Raw genomic sequence first — 12,601 nt, forward strand, 5'->3', positions numbered from 1 at the left:
CTGTGTGATTCGTTGTGAAAGCGAAACTACATTGTTTGGCCTTCCAAAAGAGAACAATATCCGCTTCGTCATGCCTAGAGCCTAAAGCTGATCCGTGCTGGTTGCTAAGGAAATACAACAACTTTGCGCTGTGGATCACCGGATCGGCTTTCACCATGGACGAAGCGAATTCCAGCCTGGGGTCGTCACATGTGGTTGCTGCAAGCCCTTCGAACGCTCCTTCGCCGAAACTGCCGGCTGCGCCGTTCTCAAACCCACCCGCCTCCGGTCATACTAGCCCTCCGGCCGTTCTTCACTCTAGCCCCCGGCCTCTGCTCACTCTAGGCCGCCGCCGCTCACTCTAGGCCGCCATGTGTGACGCTGTGTTTCATTGTGAAAGCGAAACTACTTTGTTTGGCTTTCCAAAAATGGACACGACTAGAAATTAGTGGTTAAGTTGTATTTACAACACTGTTCCAGAACACTTCAACCCAAATATTCAGATGTGTGCCGCACATTTTTTGGAGGACGTTTCCTGATCCTGCTAGAGTAGACAACAATGCCGGCTTTTCTGACTCACATATTGTAAGTACGTTTTTTATGTTTAAAGAATTTGCCACTGATGATACAAACGCGAGTTTTGGGCAGTGTAGAGTAGCGCTTGTTGTTTATCATTTCTCCAATCACAAATGCAGACATGGTTTTATGTTTACGCGGCGCAACGCAACACAACACAACGCGTAAAAAGACAGTATAAGTCATTATAATTCATAATTATGTCCCCACTGGATGCAACGAATGCATCGTTTATAATGGGTTTTCATGTTTTTGAATCGTCGCTCCGGCCGGGCAGGGCATCATCACAATATGGTAAGAGGCGTAACATTTCACACGCTTGAGGTATTCGGCCAATCATAACGCACTGGATAGCTGGCCTATCAGTGCACACCTCGCTTTTCAGACCGATGAGCTTTGTAAAAATCGATGCGTTTCAGAAAGCGGGGCATAGAGGAGAAACATTAATGTACAGTATGTGGAAAATAATTGCAGAAACACATTTCATTACACCAAATACATAAAATAATGTTATTTTTAGCAACATCATATGACCCCTTTAAATTAAATTGTCAATTTAATATTTTTTATTAAATTAATACTAATATTACATTGATTAAACGTATCAATAAATACATTTAAACTGTTAGAAAAATGTTTCAAATAAATTATGTTCTTTTGAACTTTCTATTCATCAAAAAATTCCTAAAAAAGTATCATGGCAGCACAAGTGTTTTCAAAATTTATAATATTAAGAAATATTTCTTGAGCAGCTAATCAGCATATACAAATTATTTCTGAAGGATCATGTGACACAGAAGACTGGAGTAATGATGCTGAAAATTCAGTTTTGCAATCACTGGAATAAATTACATTGAAAAAATATTAAAACACTTTACATCGTAATACTTACAATATTACTGCTTTTATTGTATTTTTGATCATAAGAGACTTCTTTCAGAAACACCTAACCAACCCAAGCTTATGGACGGTATAAAATATGCTTACATATGGTTTAATATTGCATGACATTTCTAACAATTTATTAACTAATAACCTGTTAAAATGTATATAATGTAATAAAGTATGTGAATGTTATTAATGAAGAGTATGATAATGTGTCACCAGTTTCACCAATATTTCAGTATTGCATTAAATAGTTTAAAGCACCTTACCTAACTTCTTGTTTATTAAAGCTTGAAATATACATCCAAATACAATGTTTGAAAGGACACAAAACAGTTCCAGTTTATCTATGAAAAACATAAATTATTATAGCCCAGTTTTAATCATTAAACTCATCTAAACACTCACACGTGTTGCCACTATTGTTTGAGGGCACAACCAGAAGTTCAGAACGTGGGTTCTTGATGATGTCCTGCCAGTGGATGGTGTCAGCATGACACAGGAACTTATTCTGATCCACATACACACCTCCATTCAAGATTTCTACAACAGAGAAGAGGGAGAATTAGAAATCAAGTGACGACATTTGAGCCATTTAGCATACTTAACAGCATAGATAATGTTTAATAAACTTTATGCGCATATAAAAGACATACGGTTCATTCGGAGGTCACCTTAAGGATATAACCCTGACTGCTCTATGAAACCAGTTTAAATGATTTATAAAAAAAGTGCAATGAAAATAATCTCTCTTTTTAGAACATGATTTAAGATTGAAATCACCCCAATTCGCAAGTTAAGGAGCTTATAAAAGATCAAGCACGATTGTGAGTATATCACTGTGTCTGTAGAGATTGGGAACATACGGTATGCTTTATGTGGAGGTAGTATATTTGAGCCGATAGACTCCACATCTCTTTCAAATCCCTCCCTTCTGTTACCCTCTAACAAATATTACTAGGTTTAGAAACCTAGTGCTCCAATGAACACTGTGTTCTCTAAGCCTGCTTTAAAAATTTATATTTATACTGTAAGACATCATCAACGGCAGGTTCATAGCCTCAAACAACCATCTGATGAATGAGGCCATGGCTGGTTGTTTCAAATGTGTTAGTATAGTTTCATTCACTCTTGAAGGGAAACAAATATGAAGTTAATGAAGCAATTTCATTATTCAGACACTGGCTGCTGCTTCATAATCAACTAATGTAACTTTATAAGTTACGTGGCTGGACAGTTCATAACTGATTATATCAAACTATTAAACCTTTCGTCTTCAGTAAACTTCCCCCAGTGACCAATTTTTCATGTTTTCAATAGCTAAACCCACATATAATGGATGATAAAATTAATTAAAATGGACCTGAGCACTAAAATCCTATTGCTAATATCAATAAAAAATAATAATAATTTGTAAATATTTGTGAATGTATACACAGAATATACAGCTTGATTTTTGATTGATTTATTCAGCAAGGAAGCATTAAAATAATTAAAAGTTACAGTAAAGACTTAGTGTTACCAAAAAATAAAAAAATAAAAAATACTGTTCTTTTTGCACTTTATATTCATCAAAAAATCCTGAAAAAAGTATCAGGTTTCCACAAAAATGTTAAGCAGCAACATTGTTTTCAACATTAATTAATAATAAGGAACATTAATTAATAAAAGGAAATTATTCTTGAGCAGAAAATCAGTAGATCTGAATGATTTCTAAAGGATCAAGGGACACTGAAGCCTGGAGTAATGATCCTGAAAATTCAGCTTTGCATCACAGGAATAAATTACATTTTAAAATATATTCAAAAAGAAAAGAGTAATACAGTTTAAATACAGTAGTAATAATATTTCACAACATTACTGTGTTTACCATACATTTGATAATCTAAATGCAGCCAGGGAGAGCATAAGATTAAATTAAAGTTGTATTATGCATGTTGTAGGGGTATAAGGTACTAATGTTTAGGGTACTGACCCAGCGACAAGCTAAAGGTAAATTTTTTTTGCAAATTAATTTTTTTTGACAACATGTTGTTTAATATCTCAAAAAAATCTAATTGACCAGCATTGTGAGATTAGCAGGTCTCAGAGCCCTCATCCCTGCATTCAAAATGAACCCAGCCATGATCAAGGGTATTTAAGCATGACAATTTTACTTTCTTTGAGTGAAAGTGAAATATTTAAATTTTCTTTCAGCACTTCCATGATGATGGAAGTGGAGTGTGCAGGGGGAAAGGTTGAGCCTGTGAATGGAACAACAGACCATATTAATACATTTTTAAAGAGTCACTTTTGACATTCACAGCTGGAAACCCAGCCTGCACGAGAAACACTTCAAGTCATTAACATCTTTTTGATGAATTCATCTGAACACAATTCCTTTGCTGAGAAGGCAGAGAAAAAGCAGGAATCTCTTTAACAACAAATGTAATAAATCTATATTTAAATGAGAATGCTATACATTTGAGAGAATAGGAATGATAAAGTGGCTTTGAAGGGAAATTAAACTGGGAAAAAATTTGAGCTAATCAAAATGTCTAAAAATATATTATTATGAAGTCATTTGAAGGGCACACATCACACATACTGCGGTCCTTATCAACCAGAGAAATTGAGCGACATTATGGCACCCCTCTTAAAGGGTTAGTTCACCCAAAAATGAAAATTAGGCTGCGTTTTACTCACCCCCGAAACATCCTAGGTGTATATGACTTTCTTCTTTCAGACGAATCCAGTGTAAGAAAAATATCCATATTCAAAACGTAATAATCACTTTAATGTAGCTTGCACCAACAGTTGTACACAGAAGCAGTTCCGGGAGGATGACATATGAGGTCAGCGCTGCGCATGCGCCGGTGAGTCTCGTGAAAACCAACGTTTGTTTACAAGATTAAAGGAAGCAAAGTTTCCTTACTTTAGCAAAGGAAAACCAGTCTCCTCTTGGCTTATATCGAAATCCTCTGACATTCTTCTTTACAAATCCTCGTTTTGTACTTCTAATTCTTGACCATTATTTTGTTTTGATCTCTCCCCTGCATTTCCGCGTGCGTCACTTCTGAGTGGCGCATACGCAAAGCCGACCTCATACGTCATTCCCCCAGAACTGCCTCTGTTTACAACAGTGAGTGTAAGCTAGATTCAAGTGATTATTATAATTTTTTTTATGGATGGGCGATTTTTATTTAAGTTCTTTTGGACTGAAGTAATGCAACACCCGCTGAGTGGCATTAAACAGCTTGAAAGATCAAAGACAATTTTTTTATATTACTCCAACTGGATTCGTCTGAAAGAAGAAAGTCCAGAAAGTCCAGTTCTGCCTGGACGATTGTTCCAGCCACCAAAGACAGATTCACAAATAACCTGCCTGATTTATCTCAACTGCTCTGTGTACCCATAAGTACACATGAACTAGACGAAATGACTAGCAACATGGGCACTATCTTCTCTAATAGATTAGAAGCTGTTGCCCACATCAAACTGAAAAAGGTTCGAGAAAAAGTACTGCGCCATGGTACAACAGTAATACCCATTCTCTCAAGAAAAAAACTCGTAGTCTTGAGCGCAAATGGAGAAAAACTATCTTGGAAGTTTTTAGAATTGCATGGAAAAACAGTATGTCCAGCATATCCACAAACTCATAGAAAATAACCAAAACAATCCAAGGTTTTTATTTAGCACAGTGGCTAGATTAACAAATAACCAGACGCCACCTGATCTAAATATTCCCTCACAGTTTAATATTAATGACTTTATGAATTTCTTCACTGATAAAATAGATAACATCAGAAATACAATAACAAATGTAGATTCTACAGTGTATAATACTTCAGCTTCATTCATCGCACCAAGAGATAAACTGCAGTGCTAAATAAACTTATCACTGCATCTAAACCAACTGCAGTGCTAAATAAACTTATCACTGCATCTAAACCAACAACATGCCTGTTAGATCCTGTACCCACTAAATTACTGAAAGAGTTGTTACCTGTAGCAGAAGAACTGCTTCTCAATATTATTAACTTGTCGTTGTCTTTAGGTCACATCCCAAAACCATTCAAGCTGGTGGTTATTAAGCCTCTTATTAAGAAACTACAACTAGATACTAGTGAACTGGCTAATTACAGACCCATCTCAAATCTTCCTTTTATGTCTAAAATTTTAGAAAAAGTTATGTCTGCTCAACTGTGCTCCTTCCTGCAAAAAAATTATCTCTATGAAGAATTTCAGTCAGGTTTCAGGCCTGACTGCAAATTCTCACAACACAAACAAAGAAACGCGCTGCAAATACAAAACAAACAAACAAGAATTGTGTTGTGAGAATTTGCAGCACGTTTCTGTAGTTGGTTGTGTTGTGAGAATTTGCAGCGAGTGTGTTGTTAAATTGATGAAGATGTTTTCTTAATTTGCATGTGTTTTTTCATTTGCAGCGCGTCGAGCTCTCTCGGCCACCGTAAATTTTAGTTGGATATTCATCTGACATTTTTAAATGTTATTACTTGCTTCATTTCAGAGAACATTCAAAAGTAATGTTAATGTCTGCAAAATGATACAATGATTAAATATAATTTTCCCTTAGCGTTCACACGACCAGAAAAACATTTTTCAAATGTAAAAAAAAAGAAGAAAAAAAAGGTTTTGAATGTTCAGACAACAGTCGGACATAATATTTTCAGCAAAACATTGTGAGAACATACTTTTGTCAGCTGGGTTCACACCAACAGCAGTTTTATTACTGAATATAAAAATAAGATTCTTTCATTCTACTTTGACAAGTAATCCGTTTCCATGCTGTTAAAAATTAACATGCAGTGAAAGCGTCTGAATATGAACTACATGATTTCATGAACAGGAACTATTATCAATGAGTAAATCAAACTCCGTTAGAATGACGACAATTTCTGACACCGTCTTCCATGCTCCACTTTTAATGTGGACAAAGACAAATCATACAAAGCACTGGAATCACTCACAGAACCATTAACTTCTCCTGCCCAAACTTGACTAGGAGACAAATGATGCTTCAATAATAAACAATAAACTTTCTCATCTTTGCACAGTACGTGCCCAGGTCATGATGACAACTCTTATTGAAAATGACGGACTTCTGTTCACTTTGTCGCTGTCAGTGAATGGCCCTTAATATCCTCTACTGAGGCTTCAGATCATGATCCACGGCCCTCCGTCACTCTCTCCCTCTGCCATTCAGCCGCCTGTCCACATTCACGATGCATCTCATTATTTAGCCACACAGGGAGGTTTGGCTGGCAGAGATAGCAGAGCGTCCCAGAAATCACAGCCAGTCGCAGGGTCTCAGGAGGGCAGGCTGGAAGAGTTGGTGGAAATGGCTGAAACCTCACAGAGGGTAAGAACACAAGTTCAAATGTGAACTTGACAACGCAACTTATTTTGTTGTCTTGTCTTCATTTTCTAACAAACAAAAAAAAAATCACTGGTGTAGCAAGACATCATGGAACCTGAAGAAACACTAAAAACCTGCTGCCTCAAACGCCCCATTAGGAAATAGAAAAATGTAGAAATCACAACAGCCAAACATGTGAATATATAAAATGATTATATATAATTTTTATATTATTTTCTATAAATATGTTTTCTGAAAACAAGATAAATTCAGGTGAGAAATGAAATTGAAAAATATAGTTTCATTCCATTTGCAGATTACCTGTTTTAAACATAAACCTCATAAATGTGTTATTTTTATTTTCTAGCAGTCAGTGTTGCAGTGTAGGCAATAAAAAAAATCATTATATTCCATTTGCAGATTATTTTACCTGTTTTAAACATAAACCTGATTAAATGTGTTATTTTTATTTTCTAGCAGCCAGTGTTGCAGTGTAGGCAATAAAAAAAATCATTATATAGGGCATATTCTTGATCCCTCCCCCCTTTTATTTTTGGTATCCATCCTTTCAAATAGCGGATTTTGCTTTTTTTTTTTGTTTTTGTACTATGCATAATAGGCTGATACATTAGAAACATCCATTATACACAATTGTCACATTACGGCACTTTTTTTTTTTTTTTTTACTTATCTTTTCCAATGAAGCTGCTATGTGCTAAAAAGACACTGAAGATATGATTTTTACATTTATTTTATTATTATTTTGTAAACATTTACTTTAGCATTTTAGAAGAAAATAGATGACCCCCTCCCTCAAACATTCGCTGATTACATGCTTCAAGATTTGCTGACATTAGCTGAGTTTCATGGGGGAATGTTTTTAAAAAGAAAAGCTGTGTTTGAAGCTGTGAGATTCTGTGTAGTTTAAACATTTTGCTGCATAATGATGATACTAGAGTCATTATTAATGGAGCTGTTCCTCTCTCAGCCTTCTGAGCAACAGACCAGTGAGACAGCATTAGTTCTGCTCTCTTCATTTCATTTTAGCCTTTTCACACAAAGTTCTAAATTCCCAGAATAAATTGGTCAGCATAAGTTTCATTGTATATATTTCATTGCATATTCTGTGTGTGTGTATATATATATATATATATATATCACAGAATTAGGCTGTTAAATAAGGATGTCAAATAAATGTATCTTAATTTCTTCATATTTATTCATAACATGAAATATTAAATATTTTTAGTAGTTTTAGTAATTTTGTTTTATTTATTTATTTTACAAAATATGTCTATATAGTTTGTATTCTTTTTTTACTTATTCATTTTCCTTTTTTCAGTTTTAGTAATAACTAAAATGAGAAATGGTGCATTGGCCACTAGCTGGAATAAAATAAGTTGTTTTTTATGAGTTTATTTTATTTTAGGCACTGTTAAACATACACATCAAGCTAAATGTGTGTTAACTAAATATAGGTTTGTTTGCATTGCAATGCACTAAATATGTCACATACCAAATGTAAAAGTATCTGTTTTGTGGTCATTTGAGCCATTGTCATTAATCTCATCCAGTTTACAATACCTCTACCCGTCCAAAGATGTGTAGTGAAATATTCCCTAGTGCCAAATAACTGTCAATGTCCAAATTTCTAGCAACATGTCATGTTCTTATTGATTCAGGAGCTGCCAGGAACTTCATAGACCGAGAGTATATTAAAATATTGAATATTTACTTCCAACCCCTGGTTTTCAGTTTTAGTAATAACTAAAATGAGAAATGGTGCATTGGCCACTAGCTGGAATAAAATAAGTTGTTTTTATGAGTTTATTTTATTTTAGGCACTGTTAAACATACACATCAAGCTAAATGTGTGTTAACTAAATATAGGTTTGTTTGCATTGCAATGCACTAAATATGTCACATACCAAATGTAAAAGTATCTGTTTTGTGGTCATTTGAGCCATTGTCATTAATCTCATCCAGTTTACAATACCTCTACCCGTCCAAAGATGTGTAGTGAAATATTCCCTAGTGCCAAATAACTGTCAATGTCCAAATTTCTAGCAACATGTCATGTTCTTATTGATTCAGGAGCTGCCAGGAACTTCATAGACCGAGAGTATATTAAAATATTGAATATTTACTGCCAACCCCTGCCAACCTCCTGTACATTTCAAGATGTTAGATGACAAAGCGCCAAAATGTTACTTGGCTAGCATTGGCTGACTTGCAAATTTTAAAATTTAGATCAGATTTTTAAAATTCATGTCCACCTATTCTGGGTGCCCGAATGCAGTCTGAAGGGCCTTGAAAGCAAGATGTTTCTAATACTTTATACATATATGTATATAAGCCTTTAGGAATAGTCAAGCTGCCAGTATGCTGTCTATAGAATTTGGGCTTGTTCCAATGATCTGCTATCAGTAATGACGCCACTAAAACAATATTAAAATCTGTTCTCTGTGACGGCAGACACAGATATCTGTGCACTGTGTCAGCTTGCCTTGAGTAATAGTGACTACATTGCCATAGGTATGTAAAAGTAAAACAATTGTTGGTTTTAACTGACTTACAATTTAAGTGGATAGAGAAAGCTAAATAAAGTCTTTATCATTTTGGAAGTAATTTGTTGCCTTTCTTTAAATTATTGAATTTATATCCCTTCAAAGATTTAAGATTAGAGATTTAAAACATCTTGATTTCTTGATTACTGATTTCTTTTTATTTTCTTTTTTTAACTTTAAAACAGACTTCTCTATTTAAAACAACCATGCAATAAGACAAAATAAACTTAATTAAATAAACATAATAAATCTAAATAACATAAAACACAACTGCAGACAAAAAAAAAATATATATTTTGTGCAATTAACTTTTTTTGCATTTTTTTAACTTAACTGTTAATTCAGATGCATGCTAAACAAAAGTGCATCAAAAGTGACCATGCATTATATTTTTAACATGAATGGTAAAATTCATTGTACAAAACAAGTTTAATTAAATGAAACTTAAATAGATTTAAATAACATATAAATACAATTTAAAACAATAATTTAAAAAATCTAAATAAAATAATATAATGTATCTTTTCTTAATTTTGTGTAATTTTTTTAACTGTTACTTCAGATGCATTAAATAATACATAAAAAATGCAAAATAAATAAATAAATACACCATGCAATTGAACTAAAAAGGAGAGATATCTATCTCCTTTGTTCATTTGTGCAAATGTCATGTTTATGTAAAGAGTAATAGCTCACTGATGTTTAGAAGTGTGTGGGGGGATTTTACTGCTCATTTAATCAAAAGGGTAATGAACTGAGAAATCAAATTTCCCTTGATCGTTTGACATATAACAGGTCAATGTATTATAAAAAACATCCTGTAAGTTTCAAAACTCAAAACTTTCTCATTTGTTTAAAAACAGCTTTTATTGAAGCCAGTCTGCCAAAATGACAGGTTGTGGAATGTGCCACTTTATGACATAATAGTTACTGTACTGTTAGCCAATCATAGGAGTGGGCATTTACTTAAGAGTCTTGAATGCCCCCCCGCCTATAAAAACAGTCATTTCTGCAGAGAGGCTCAAAAACAGGTTAGAAAATAGCCTATTACTTCTAATTATTATTATTATTATTATTATTATCAGGGACATGCACAGACCTTTTGTGGGGCAGGGGCTCAAGTGGAAAAAAGGGCACTTCTCATATTTATTAAATTTTTTTTCTAAACAAAATGTTAAATATATTAGGGCTGTGCGATATTGACAATAAAACATCTCAATATTTCCTGGGATTTTATCGATAATGATAATTAGACGATATTTCGCTGAGTGTGTTATTGTGCTGATATCTTAAGGACTACCGTGGACAGCTGACTCCTAACGTTTCTGATATTCTGCATATTCTGTTTAGTGATCAGTTCACAGCAATGATAGAAATTCATCTTTTCCAATAAGTTTAAATAGATTTCTTACCTTTTTAATGCCATTTATTTTTCTTCTAAAAGTGTGCATCGTCTTTTCAGTCAAATTCTTAAATTGAATCAATCAGTTAGAATAATAAGTGATTTGGACAGTTACCAAGCAAATTAAATCAGTATTGACTAAATTAATCATTGCAATGCAGAGAAAACACAGAAGCTGAATTAAAAGGGGGCATTTACACACTGTTTAATGCAGGACATGAATGTTTTAACCTGCAGTTACAAATGCATTAATACTGTTTTGATATTTTAAACATAAAACGTTGAATACTGATATTAGAAATTATTTTTTTAAAAATGAAAAGATACTTTAAATATGAAATTAAATCCGCCAGTAGGTGGCAGCAAGCCACTGTTAATAGTGAGTCATTGTGACTGAACCAAATCATTTAAACGATTGATTCATTCAGGAAAAAATCAGCGTCATGTTCTCAGAGGCAAATTGAAATTATATTTGTGGAGAAATAGAGCAAAAAACAGTCAATATTGTGTCTAAAACGTAAGTGTCTTCATATTAAATTCTTGTTTATTGAACTGCTGTATAAAATCTAAATCACATTTGTAATCATGCTTCTTTTTGGTGGAAAAAACGTCAGTCCTCGCGTGATACTGATTAACTATGAAATTATATAAATATATACATTTCTGCCCCCATATCTTGAATTTTGTGATCATTCTAAATGCATTTTAATAAACTTAATCATGCAGTGAAAGAACGTGCACTGGTCTAACCTACTAGTTAGCTAAACTTTAGCTAACTTACATTGTAGCTCTCATGAGTCATGGATGTTATCAAGACAAATTAACTATATTTGTCTTTTGGATAATTAGCTGTAAATTCGAGGCACAGGTAGCTTAGTCTTTTGTTCACCACCACTCACTTCCACAGCAAGACAAACACAACTGGAAAGAGAGGGAGGGCTTCACTTCTGCGGCTCCGTCAGTTATGTGCATGTGCCGAAAAAGATGTGGTGTGCTGCAGTGCAGCGCCTGCGCGGAGGGGAGAAAGGCATCGTAACTCGACAGTCTCAACTTGTCCTGACCTGACCTGATATTTTGATTTTTTTAATTTGTTTGACAGGAAAAGCTGTACGCAAACAGAAACACACACATACATACACATATTCATTTATTTAAAAAAATAATTTGTGCTCAAGCCCCCTTTGATGTCTATGAGTGCACGTGCCTGAATATTATTATTATTATTATTGTTGTTGTTGTTATTTAACTAATTCAATTGATTAAATAAAATAACCTCTTTTTAATTTTCCATTTCAAAAACTACTGTTTCTGATTGTTTATTTTTTAAACAAAAGTCTTAATTTAAAAAAAGTGTCTTTAAGTGTCTTAATTTTAACAACAATTCTGGCAGGAATATCTTACCTTATATGGGTGTATATTAGGGGTGTGACGAGATCTCATGATCTGACTGGTCTCGCGAGAACGTGACGATATCCTCGCGCAGACCTTTCAGATATATTTGCATACACAGAACTGTAAAAGTATTCACAACAACCCGTCAAAATAAAAGTCCGGTTTGATTTGAAGACATTGTGTGATATATTTGCAGTACACTGGCTCTTTCACAAGTGGTGGTATGTAAGATATTTTATGTTCACATCAGGCAAGTGGCCGCATGATAAGCGGGAAAATTACGCAGTGTAGTCTTTATCCAGTCATAAAAACAGAATTCACAGTTTAACGCGGAATGTCACGGAATTTGTCAAATTTTGAATGAATTAATCAAAAGTAGGTCATTACACTTAAATCAAATCACAATATGGACTAGTATCTGTAAATATTAAGCCAAAAAGT

At 34.0% G+C, this 12,601-nt stretch overlaps 1 protein-coding gene across 1 annotated transcript in view; it reads right to left on the reverse strand.

Moving 5' to 3' along the window:
• Positions 1 to 12,601, reverse strand: part of LOC107557315 (receptor tyrosine-protein kinase erbB-4-like) — a gene marked incomplete at its 3' end in the record, with an annotated part of 183,188 nt that overhangs the window by 17,322 nt on the left and 153,265 nt on the right. The window contains exon 4 of the mRNA XM_016240701.1: positions 1,849 to 1,983. Coding sequence (XP_016096187.1) covers positions 1,849 to 1,983 — 135 coding nt within the window. The remainder of the gene's footprint in view (positions 1 to 1,848; positions 1,984 to 12,601) is intronic.

This window comes from Sinocyclocheilus grahami, unplaced genomic scaffold, assembly GCF_001515645.1.
Source record: "Sinocyclocheilus grahami isolate Dianchi unplaced genomic scaffold, SAMN03320097.WGS_v1.1 scaffold598.1, whole genome shotgun sequence".
Taxonomy (NCBI): domain Eukaryota; kingdom Metazoa; phylum Chordata; class Actinopteri; order Cypriniformes; family Cyprinidae; genus Sinocyclocheilus; species Sinocyclocheilus grahami.